Genomic DNA, 11,660 nt, shown 5'->3' with positions numbered 1-11,660 from the left:
CTAAAGGGACTCTTTCATTAATTCTTCCATTAGAAACGTTGCACAATTGCAAAACTTTTCATTAAAGCTTCCTCTTGTACAATCAGTATAAGCCTCTTAATTTCACATCTATGTAAATTTAAGAGAAGATGCTGAAGTTTGGGTTCTTTTGCACTTGAGGGATGTCAAGAAGAGAAGCATGGATTGACACATCAAATATAGCTGCCATTTCTATTGCCCCCACACACTAACTATTTTAATTTGTTTATAATTATTACTCACAGTTTATATTTTATTTAATAATTTCATATTATCATATTCATCATTTATAATTTAGTATATTATGACTTTTAAGAATAAGATCAAAGATAGCACTGGTTGCAGTGCGCTGTTTCCTCCGTTGCTACAGGGGGCGCTGTTCGCTTCAGTATCTCCGTATTGTCGCTCAGTTAGTGACGTGGATTTTCATTGAAGCAGTCAGTGCTGCCAGAAGCAGTTTCTCCAGCCTTAAAGAGCTCTCCTTCTAACGCATTTTAACCACATTTACAAGGTGAATCCGTCGCTCTCTTTCGTCGTGTTTCACTTTTTAACACAGTTGTGCCGCAGCTGTCGAAACAGGTGAGCAGGTCGCGTAAAATGTTCACATTGCAGGGTTTTCCTGTTGCTAGTTCAGAAGTATCTGCAGTAAAAAACTACAGAAACTGGCCACTCATGTCAGTATTTCTTTGTCACAGTCCCTGTGATGTGTGTTTACTCACCACAGACTCCAGGATGAGTAAAAACAGCAAAGTGTTGAACCTGAAGGATAAAATCAGTGGGAATGAAGTGGACCTGAGCTTGTGTAATCTCACTGAGGTGCCAGTCAGGGAGCTGGTAAGTTACTCAGCTGCTTTAAAGCATACTGTAGTTTTACACTCACCGTTACTCTGCTGTGGTTTGTTCCCATTTCTGTTTCTTGGTTAAAATGTCTGTTAAATAATTACCTGCCACTAATGTCAAACTTGACTTGTAATGTGATGTTTTCCAATAGGCCTTGTTCCCCAAAGTAACAGTTGTGGACTTATCTTGTAACAACATTACCTCCCTTCCTGTGAGTATTGAACACTCAGATTAAACATTTTGTTTGTTTTTGATCAAGTTGATGCTCTTAATAATACAATTTCTTGCAAAGACTGTTTGTTTGAGAAGTTTTAGAGGTCAAAATTATTTTATCTTATTAGGTAATTGATCATCTTCAAATGTTTTAAGTATTTCTTTGTCTTAGTTACTTTTTCATTGTTTTAAAAAGTAATCACTCTTGCTTTAGTGAAGTATTTTCAGTAACTTACATTTTCTGAAACTCTGGGAGCAACAAGTTGAATTACCCTGCATGCATTCAAATGTCTTAATGAATGAGCTGGGATGTTTATAACTGCTGTGTGTCTCTTTGACTGGGTTATCCTCCTGCAGCCAGAGTTCTGCAACCTGACCCACCTAGTGAAGGTGGATCTGAGTAAAAACCAGCTGACCAGTCTGCCAGATGACCTGGGGAACCTGGTGAACCTTCAGCATCTAGACCTGTACAACAATAAGCTGACAAACCTGCCAGTGAGCTTCTCTCAGCTCAGGGTGGGTGTTCTTTGATAGATGTGCATCCATTGTTTAAGTTAGCCTCATCCAGCAGTCTTAGCTTAGCATAAAGAGCTAAATTCATAGCCAGAGTTTGAGCTACTGGATGTAAATCTCAGGAAGAGTATATGTGTTTCTAAACAAAAATCCTTTGCTTTTTTGTTAACCTTTGCTGCTGATAACTTGCTGTTTTCTTACTTTGTAATTACAAGGTGTGAAGCGTGTGGTTGTTGAGGTTCCCAAGCTCAGTTTTGGCTCTTTCTGTGTGTGTCTTTGTGTTCAGAGTCTCAAATGGTTGGACCTAAAGGATAACCCACTGGAGCTTGGCCTGGCCAAGGCAGCAGGAGACTGTCTGGATGAGAAACAGTGCAAACAGTGCGCCACTAAGGTGACAGAGAGAATGACGAGTCAACAAATTGACTGATGATATTACCATAAATGCGTCCAATACTAAAGATCGTGGGGGTTTTTTAGGTTCTGCAGCACATGAGAGCCATTCAGGAGGAGGTCGATCATGCTCGAGAGAAACGACTTTTAAGAGAAAAAGGTAGGCAACATAATCATTTGAGAACTTCAAAAAAGTAATAACTAGGAGAAAAAAAAGCTATTTTAAACTAACAAGTATACTGTTGCATTTGGTTGAGAAAACTGTTTGATACATTAAAAGAAACTGATTTGCAAAGTGGGGTCATATCCTCCCCAAGTGTTACAGGAACATATCTATCCTGTGTATCGTCCACACAAACAACACATTTTTGAAGTTGTGTGAAATGTAGCGGAAACTTCATCTGTAGCTTTAAAAAAACAAATGCAGTGGAATACAGTGAAGTTAAGTATTTCTTACTGAGATCCAGGGTTGTAGAAATTATGAAAAAGCACATTTAAAATGCTCTGCGTATAGTAAGGAAACTTAGATGTTATCAACCATTAGTATTCACACCGATTGATGTACATTAATGAAGCACGAGTCTCACTGTGCCCTTGGAACAGACTATAAAAGGAGTTGAAAATGTTGACTGAATAAAAATGGAGGATTATAGAATTAATACTACAGAAGTGCTATTAAAACAAAAAACCCATAAAACAGGAAAAATAATAATAATAAAAATAAATAATAAATGAATGAATAATAAAAAATAATTCTGATGAAAATGTGGGACTTTGAGGGTGAATTCTATCACAATTAATATTGTTCTTACTATTAAAACATTGTGGTTAAAAGTTGCAGTGACACAGAATGATTACATGTGTAAAATAAGACTGCTAGTACGCTAGTTTATTTTTACACAGGCACAAGTATGTTATGTTCCTAGTTGGGGGTTTAAAACACAAAAAGTCTAAATAGTATGAATCTAAAAAGCAGACATCAAGACAAATGAAACAAGGAAAACTATACTTACGACTTTACTGTAAAGTGTGTTCATGAATTCATTCATTCAGTCATGCATTGCTCCACCACTCAAATCTATCATTGTTAAAAATCTGAGTTTTCAGTTAGATAAATGTATTTAAAGGTTAGTGCAGACTCGCACAATAATTTTGTGGGTTGTTTTTGTTCTGGATTATTTGAAAAAGTATCGCAAACAACAGACCGAGAGGATCGTTGTTAATGGGAGTCTTGTTGCCGCTGTGAAAAGAAGTAAATGCACTTCATCTCATTTATGGACAGCAGGAAAAAGCTCCCTGAAATACAAGCTTATAATGTCCCAGCAAGAATAAATCTGTGTAATTGCATCTCTTCTGGCCACATTTCCTTCATCCTTTAATCAGAGCTGGAGAGGAAGAGGGAGGCGAAGCAGAGGGAGCGGGAGGCCAGAGAGAGGGAGGCTCGCAAACGGGAAAAGGCAGAGGAGAAGGAGAAGAGGAGGAAAGAGTACAATGCTCAGAAGGCAGCACTGGCTGCACAAGAGCAACAGAAGAAGAAAAGTGAGGAGAAGAAGAAGAAGAACGGACAGGCAGCAGGTGGTAAATCTATTGAAATAGAAAGTTTGAAGACTTTATTCAGCTTGTAACAGGCCTTTTCTTTTGTCCTTTTTCTTTGAAATGCACAAATCACTCAAAGTGGTCAGAAAATCTTTTATTTCTGGTTTGACGAGTCACTCTGATATCAAACATGTGTTTCGTTACAGCAGATAAAAAGGTCGCTGTGGAGTCTAAGCCTAAACCTCGCCGTTCTGTCATTGGTCTGATCTTCAAGCTCCTCCTCCTGCTGCTCGTGGGATTGGCCGGAGTCGCCGCTGTCTGTCGCCTGACTGACCTGCAAAAGGAAGCTTTCTGTCTGCCGATAAACGCCGCAGTGGACGACGGCCTATCCTGGGCCAAAGAGCAGCAGATTGTGCTCAGACAGCTGGTGCAGAATCTGTCGACTGCAGCGAAAGAGTTTCTCGAATCCACACAAACATCTAAGAACTAAATACTCAAGCCTCCATCAAAGCTCAGAGCTCCAGGTTTTCCACTATCACCTGTGAACCAAGGGATTTTGTGTGTTTGTTTTTTAAATATGAGAAATCATGAGTCTCATTAAAGTGGGTAACCCTGCATCTCCTTACCATGTTTGTGATGCTGGGGAGGTGAAAGGTCTGTACAGATAAATGACAATGGAACAGGTGTGAAAACCATCTTAAATTCCTATGGAATTGTCTCTCTTGTACCCTCTTTGTACTACAGTGTGTTTTTTAAAAAAGAAGAAGAAGTAATCATCTTAAATGTCTCCCTGTCGACCATGTTTTGCACTTTGACCAGCAGCCAGCTGGTTTGTTTTCTGTGCATTACACGGAGCACAGGCTGGATTTGAGAGACGTTCAGTGAAGTGTCAGGGGGCCCTGTCTGTGCTGCACCAGTCACATGTTAGCTGCCAGTCACAGTTGTCCATTTGCCAGTGTTAGATTAGGCAGTCTGAGCATGTGCAGCAAAAGCTGTGTCAATACAAAGCCTTTCCAGCCATATAGTCAACCCTCCTTAATTTTGCACTTTGGAGTCCAAATGATAGAAGTGGATTTTATGTTGTCACAGCTTATATCCTCAGCCGGTAAAACATTTTCAGTCACACGAATACCAAAGATATCAGAGGTAATTAAGAAAAAGTGTCGGTATTATCCAGCAGAGAGCAAAATCTCTTGTTTAGTACATCCTGTTTCCTGCTTCCAGATCTTTAACAAAAGCAAAAATCCTCTTTCTGACGGTGTAAAGTTGCTTAACCACAAATCTAATCCCGTTTAATAAAAGGGCAATTTCAACAGCACATCTCGGTTTTTCTGCATAATAAATAAATGCTGCTGTAGTACGTGCAAGAAATCTGTCTGCACAAATAAATAAAGTGTAATTCATTACTTTGATGGTGTATGAATGTCATAGGAAGAGATCTTTATCAATAGGAAAGGATGGCCTCCATCCAGTGGCCCAACAACCATCTTCCAAGATTGAATTCGATGTCTTCCATTTCACTATAAAGCTCTTGTTTCCTTTATGTGCGTTTATAATAAACAAAACCAGCAAATCAGAAAACAAACGTTTACCTTGAAAGCTCAATGTGCAAATTTAGAAATACTAAATAATTTCAGTTCTGATATAAATTAAAGCTCAGCCAATGCTGATGATTCTAATACAACAGGTCATTTTAAACTTGATAACACTTTTTTTTTCATAAATCCTGCACAGATTGTATCATTTCATAGATTTTTCCTGCTTCCCAACTGTGAGTATTTTTCGCAGACCTAATTTTTCAGTAACAATGTACAAACTGTAAATTTTGTCTTTAAACTGGACTACCAATAAACAAGCTTTGCTACTGTCGCAATAAATGAATGTTTAATTCAGATGCAGCGGTGAAGGACAAATAAAACTCATTCAGATATTCTGTTTCAAACATCTTTAGTTGTGAATTTCATTCATTTTCACTTTATTGAAAGAGTGGTGTGCTGTTTTTAAGAGCGTGGCATGTCTATCTATGTCTTTCTAACCCCCAAGACTGCTAGTTCAATGTGCATATTGAATTAGCAGTGTAAATAAAAAGCCTTTTTTTTAAAAAATCTGTTTTTTGTGTAATTTTCCTGTCGGCATAATTAAATGTGCTGCAAAACATATTTGGCTCATATATTGTTTGTGACAGAATAACACCTTGGTGACAAGAAAATGCCGTCAAGTTCCATCTCTCCTCTGCTAATTCGACGTATTTCAGCTTTAGCATAGCATTCAAAATATTGTTGAGGTGGTGCAATATGGAATAGAAGAAATGGTCAACATCCTGGTCATTTATGTAAACGCTGACACGTTTCTTTAGTTATAACCCCAACAAGTTGGATAGTTGGCTTCCTGGGTTTTGCAGTTTGGTGAAATGTTTAACGTTGTTGTAAAATGTTGTGAAACATAAAGTACTCAGGTGATGGAGAAAGTAATAGAGTATCAGTGTGTAATGAGCCTGAATGTAGCTTCTCTGGAGCTTCTGACTTTATTACATCAATGTGACAAACAGGGGGAGCTCATGTGATTATTTGGTATGTTATATGTTAAAGCACCAGGATGGGCTTGGTGGTGAAATGCAGCTTAGGTGGTCAAAAAAAAGAACTATAATGCTCATATTCAAGTTACCATTGATGATCATTGTTAGTGTTTAAGAAAACATCTTGATCCACTTTTACAGCTGCACTAAGACACCTCAGAGGACTCTGTGCTGTTAGAGCCATTCTCCAAAACTAGACTAAAACTAAACTAAACGAGCTAGAAATTGCAAACAAAACCACAAACATTACTCAGAATGCACTCCTTGGACAATTGAAACCTGAGACTATAAACCACCTAATATGACCAACAAAGCGTTCCGTTTTAGCTGCCGCTGCCATCCATTAGCTTTTTGTCTAATACGACCATTTTGTGTGAATGAAGTCTGGGAAACCACAACAAATAAGTTTTTAAAAAAAAGAAAGAAAATGGGTGGAAAGTGCCTTTAGTGGCGGTTCGTGTTTCCTAAATCTGATTTTCCAAAATAGGGTTGGAAGGAAATTCAATTAAAGGTTTGGTGTCACAATTCTTCAAAAAAAAAAAGTACCTCTCAGTTCAAGTCTAACAAAACAAGACTGAAAGAAATCATTTCAGTCTTGAACAATCATTCAAGCAGCCACACTGCAATCTGATTTTCGTTAGGTCCATGTTTTTTGGGAGAATTACTTTTTTTGAGGGTAATTTTGAGAAAAAAAAGTACATTATATCACCTGTTTTGGAATTTCTATATATATTTTCCCTATTTTAAGGGCTCAGAAGTAATCCATTTTACAGCTCCATGAGGCCTGTTCCATCATTATTTAATGACAAATTAGGCAGATAAATCTGGAGTTCATCTTGAGTTGATTTCAAGTCTCAAACTTGATGGGGAAAAAACCTTTCACAGGTCAGCAATCAACAGATGTCTTTATAAAAAAGGAAATCCTGACAGTTTAAGAATCACCTGGATTGTATTCTTCAATAGCCCAGTCAGTCACATGATCTGAACCCAGTGTAGCATGCTTTTCAGTTACTGAAGGCCGAAAGACCCACAAAGAAGCAGAAACTGAAGGTGGATGCAGACGAAAGCATGCATTTCAATCACATCTCTGCTCTTTGATATGAAATCCACTGTGGTTGTGTACAGGGACAAAAATCACAAATATGACATGTCCAAAAACTTATGGACCTAACTGCAGGACTACCTTAAGGTGTAGACTAGCATTAGCTTGTAGCACACTACAAGCTAATGCTAATATCACGCAGTAATGATACGACTTAACTGAAGTTGATGAGGAGAAGAGGAAAATTTTAATTAGTTTGTTAGTTACGATCTTATATTCTGCTCTTCTCCCCTTTTCTGGGAGGCAGTGGGGAGGTGGAGCGTACAGCCCGATCCGGCGGGGAGGTCTGGGAAGCCAGATTGGGCGCCCCCCTTCCGGCTCCCCTCTCTGCTCTCTCCTATCTTGTCCCTTTTGTGTTACTTCTCTCTATCATCATTTCTAACCTTTTGAAGAATTTAGGCTCCATAAATGCTAAAGAGGTAAGTATTATTTCTCAGTTGCAGTGAATAGATAGAAAATAAACTGTAGGAAACTAAACAGAAGAAAGGAGAAGAGAAATAACAGTTTAACATAAACCAGTCACACGCTCTAGGGCCTGATCAACCCTGGCAGGGCCTCCTTATATGAGGGGGTCTAGTGATAATGGCCGAAACACCCGATGAATCCAAGGTCCACTACTGACGATGTGTCCTAAACTTTAAAATGATAATCTAGATCAGATCTCTAATCCCTAAACCTAACCAAGGAAGGAAAATGGCAGATTAGCCTGGGTAAGACCGAAAGTTGAGGCACAGAACGATGTGTACTGCTGGCAAAGTTTCTGGGCAGCCTTTCCTCATGACAGCCATCCCTCAAGAGTCTCTCCATCTAAAGCAATGCACTATCAGGGACTGTAACATCTAGTCCTTTTTCCTGAATCTCAAGACCTCATGAATGTCCATTGTTGACTGAATAGCAGGACAGTGAGATTTAGGAGTATGAAGTATGAAAATAAACATGGCAATAAAGCTCCCGCAGCTGGCATTTAATGTTTGACACCAACCAGTTTTCAGCAACAAAATTGAGAAAAATATGTGACATTAAGAGGAATATGAGACTTTAATGTATAAGAGATGTGTAAATAACACATTAGGCTGTGGTTTTTAATGGCTGTGCATCAGTAAGTGGAAAAAAGCTCTTAATTTCATTCTGGGGACAGAGTGAATAATTAAAAAGAAGTAGCGCCTAATGCTGCTGAAAGCTGGTGACTAAAACCATCAGTTTGGTCCAATTTGAAGTTTAGTTTCAAAAAGTCAGAACTGGTCAATAGAAATACTGAACATAAAAACATCACCTTTCAATTTTAAGTGTAAATCTTCTCCAAACAAAGGACACCAAAGATATTAACTTGGTTTATAGACAGAGAAGCACAAATCTTTGCATTGGCAAGTGATTTCTAGTTTGCTAAGGTGGTACACAATCAATATAAAATGAACCAGCTCCACTAGAAACATCAGCCACAGCATCTTTCATTTCATTTTACTCCTCGGGTCGGAGATGACAACGGTTAAATCAATGTCTCGACTACAGTACACGATTTGATACGTGAGGATGAAAGTTTGATGTCATATTCACACCTATGCATTTGTTTTCCAACAGTGTTCAGGTTACAATTTGCAGGTTTTTTCCTCCGCAAAGTCCAACAGCCAGCAAGATCACGCCAAAACCACCAAGACGAATTCCACAAACCTGGTGAAGCGTATCCAAAAAGGAAGAACCCATTCAACTCTATTGTGAATCTGGATTTCCTTATTTAAAATTGTATAATGCGGTATGGCTTTGTCCTTGTCTGCCTCCGTTTGTCTTATAATCAGAATTTTTTGCCACTATGTGACAGAAAATAACATTTCTTGTGACTCGAATACAGAATTCTGTTGCAAGTTTTCAGATTCACATGTCATCCTGTCACATCATCCTGCTTCACAAGCTGAAGTCTTTAGAAGGTGAGTGAGAAGCTCAGTACAGAACCTCACTGTGAGAGCAGTTCAGGTCCGCTGCTGCAGGTCTGTCTGTAATCTCGTTCCTTCATGTGAGCTGCATCGTCCAGCAGCTTCGTCCGAACGGACTCATCTACCGTCAGCTCGAGTGTCACCTCTTTGAACACTGCACACTGCGACACCTGCAGCAAGCAAGACTTTGTATTAAATTCCCAAACCAGAGGTTTATTTTATAGAGCATATCCACAATTCCACACAGTGAGATCTGGTTACCTCTTGGAAGTGGAGCTTCTTGAACATGGTGATGCTGACCTGGTTCTCCAGCCCGATCTTTGCTTGGAACTTTCTGACCCCGAGTTTGGTGACTCCTGATGGAGGAAAACACGCTAATCACCACCATAAAAGAACTGTTTTTTACAAATGTAATGTAAAAACTGTACTATACTGTCTACAGTACTTAAAAAAAGGCTGAAAAAATCTTTCATTTCCATACAGAAATCTTTAAAAGTCTGACAGACTGTTCTGGCTGCCTCACCATAGCACATCATCATACGTGTCACCTCCTTTCCGATGCCCTTGCCTCTGTAACTGGGCTCTGTTAAAAAACAAACAATAAAAAACACTTCTTCTTTATCACAGAATCAAAACAATGTAACAACTGAACACAAAGTCTGCACCGAGCATGTAAAAATGCACTGGTTACTCTCTTATAGATGTTTTTAAGAACCTGCTATCATGATCTCCAGCTCAGCCAGCGAAGGGTCTGTTGGATCAGTCAGGAAGATGTTGACATCTCCCACCATGCACTGCTCCTCCTCCACACTGGGGTCAGCCCACCGCTGCTTGTCCAAAATTATGAACGTGCACTCTGGAAAGGCAACATAGAAACACACAAACACAATGAAAATGCTTTTCTTGGCATTGCTTTCCTATCATGTCTACTGACGGCTCCTCACTGTCGTCATCTTCCCTCCAGCTCTTCTGCATGTCGTACTCCTGATCCAGGGTCAGCGGCTCTGAAGCGGTCAGCTGCTGCAGCTCCGGAGACTTCATCCACTCATGATACCTGGATGAAGTTAAACTCACTAATAAAGACGCCCAGGAAATATGAAATAACAAAGACAGCTGGTTACTATGATCAAACTAAATTACTCAGAAATTGAAACATTTGCTGTAATAATAAAAAATAAATAAATAATGGGTTGAGAAAACTCTATTATTGCCAGAATTAATTATGAACTATATGTTTTAATACAGATATGATATGGGAGGTATTTGTGATTTTGCTGTGAAAAAGGCTATAATAGAAGACAGCTGTGGCAGATATGCATCTTGCTTCTGGCTCAACCTGTTCAGGAGTTCTCCAGCTGGCTATGTCAATAAAACTGCTGCATGACAAACTATTTAACTAACTTTTACAGCCACACTCACATGTAAAGAAGCATCCGATGGAAAAATCATACGATGAGCTGAATGAGAACTCAGAGAAAAACATCTGCATGACTGTGTGGCTCAGTCATTTTATTTCAGTGTTATATGACAGGTTATCTCTAACATTAATTTAGGGTGATGAACAGTTTAGAAACACTCTTATAGTGCAATACATCTTAACGAGTTGCAACACAATAGTTAATAGTGCAAAAGCAGAGAAAAGTCTAAGATTATGCCTATTATGATTACTAAAGACAAATAATGTGTCATCAAGCAGTAAATATGACCTGAACGGATTAATCTTTATTCTTTGTATTGCCTTTCCTTGTGCAGTTGTAAATGCTATTGTAAACAAATGTTTTATACTTAGCACTAAAAGACTGTCACATAAAGAGACACACACATTGTAACAAAATGTGGTGATAAGAAGAGGAATAAAAGGGGGAGAGGACAGTAGACAGCTGTGATGCGGGGATCGCTTCCACTAACAGCTGTTCACGTTACCTGGGCACGTGGTTTACGTTGTAAGGAACCAGCACGACTCTGTGTCCCTCCAGTAAAGTGTTCTCGTTTAGCTTCATGGCATCAAACCGCTGATGAAGCTGTAATAACCTTAAAAGCGATCCACGTTTCTGCTCAGACACCGCTTCCGCATACACGCTTCCTGCAGCTGCGCACAGGAGTCACACAGACAGGAGGCGCCACCTGCCGGACAGGATTAGGAAGCACAAAAGGCAGGGAGGTTTTGTTTTGTTTTTTCAGAACTTTATTTGAAATTGTAAAGTGAACAGTCAATCATTCCAGTTCAGTTTGTACAGTAGACATTCAGGGCAAATAAGAGTAACAATAAGCAATACAATGAAAATGAAAATAAGAAGGGTAAATAAATAAATAAATAAAGAAGAAAAAAAGGGATGTGACAGACTTCATAGTAGCTTTGTACTTGAAAATTGTATCTGTGACAGCTCATTTGTTGAAAATTTCTGGATGAATTTCAATTAATGATAAACCTTTTTAATTTGAATTTCATTTAAGAGAGTTTAAGTAATATTCAATTTCAATTAAAAACAAACTAAATATTGGGATTGAGTTTTGAAATTTACATTTATGCATGTGGAATTTCCCT

The 11,660-nt window shown here is 38.7% G+C and overlaps 2 protein-coding genes across 5 annotated transcripts; one reads left to right on the top strand and one right to left on the bottom strand.

The window, feature by feature from the left end:
• The first annotated feature begins 406 nt into the window (after window positions 1–406).
• On the top strand, window positions 407–5,440 carry lrrc59 (leucine rich repeat containing 59). Of its 3 annotated transcripts, none has more exons than XM_005913514.3 (8): window positions 407–597; window positions 743–852; window positions 1,010–1,069; window positions 1,429–1,587; window positions 1,871–1,975; window positions 2,062–2,134; window positions 3,358–3,549; window positions 3,720–5,440. In XM_005913514.3, the coding sequence occupies exons 2-8, from the start codon at window positions 751–753 to the stop codon at window positions 3,998–4,000; spliced, it is 972 nt and encodes a 323-aa protein (XP_005913576.1). In that variant the 5' UTR covers window positions 407–597; window positions 743–750; the 3' UTR covers window positions 4,001–5,440. The 3 variants fall into 3 exon arrangements, with proteins under 3 accessions (XP_005913576.1, XP_005913574.1, XP_005913575.1); XM_005913512.3 differs by having other exon boundaries at window positions 412–597; window positions 3,717–5,440; XM_005913513.3 differs by having other exon boundaries at window positions 416–597; window positions 714–852; window positions 3,717–5,440.
• A 172-nt stretch (window positions 5,441–5,612) lies between these two features.
• Window positions 5,613–11,221, bottom strand: nat9 (N-acetyltransferase 9 (GCN5-related, putative)). Of its 2 annotated transcripts, none has more exons than XM_005913515.3 (6): window positions 11,039–11,221; window positions 10,060–10,169; window positions 9,831–9,971; window positions 9,639–9,698; window positions 9,377–9,471; window positions 5,613–9,285 (listed from the first exon to the last, which is right to left on the bottom strand). In XM_005913515.3, the coding sequence occupies exons 1-6, from the start codon at window positions 11,113–11,115 to the stop codon at window positions 9,136–9,138; spliced, it is 633 nt and encodes a 210-aa protein (XP_005913577.1). In that variant the 5' UTR covers window positions 11,116–11,221; the 3' UTR covers window positions 5,613–9,135. The 2 variants fall into 2 exon arrangements, with proteins under 2 accessions (XP_005913577.1, XP_014190692.1); XM_014335206.2 differs by having other exon boundaries at window positions 10,060–10,188; window positions 11,039–11,205.
• Between the last annotated feature and the right edge of the window lie 439 nt (window positions 11,222–11,660).

The sequence above is a fragment of the Haplochromis burtoni genome, unplaced genomic scaffold (assembly GCF_018398535.1).
Source record: "Haplochromis burtoni strain Fernald_Lab_line unplaced genomic scaffold, NCSU_Asbu1 Contig_6, whole genome shotgun sequence".
NCBI classification, from domain to species: Eukaryota; Metazoa; Chordata; class Actinopteri; order Cichliformes; family Cichlidae; genus Haplochromis; species Haplochromis burtoni.
The sequence above is the reverse complement of the archived record's forward strand: the minus strand, read 5'-3'. Positions and strand labels throughout refer to the sequence as shown.

What these genes read in the sequence shown, in the direction of transcription:
- lrrc59 (XM_005913512.3), top strand. Translation starts at nt 751, where the DNA reads ATGAGTAAAAACAGCAAAGTGTTGAACCTGAAGGATAAAATCAGTGGG. An exon ending in AGGTGCCAGTCAGGGAGCTG is followed by an intron (nt 853 to 1,009) that starts GTAAGTTACTCA and finishes GTTTTCCAATAG; the next exon opens with GCCTTGTTCCCCAAAGTAAC. An exon ending in GCAAACAGTGCGCCACTAAG is followed by an intron (nt 1,976 to 2,061) that starts GTGACAGAGAGA and finishes GGGGTTTTTTAG; the next exon opens with GTTCTGCAGCACATGAGAGC.
- nat9 (XM_005913515.3), bottom strand. Translation starts at nt 11,115, where the DNA reads ATGAAGCTAAACGAGAACACTTTACTGGAGGGACACAGAGTCGTGCTG. An exon ending in CTGGAGGGAAGATGACGACA is followed by an intron (nt 9,972 to 10,059) that starts GTGAGGAGCCGT and finishes TTGCCTTTCCAG; the next exon opens with AGTGCACGTTCATAATTTTG. An exon ending in GCTGGAGATCATGATAGCAG is followed by an intron (nt 9,699 to 9,830) that starts GTTCTTAAAAAC and finishes GTTTTTTAACAG; the next exon opens with AGCCCAGTTACAGAGGCAAG.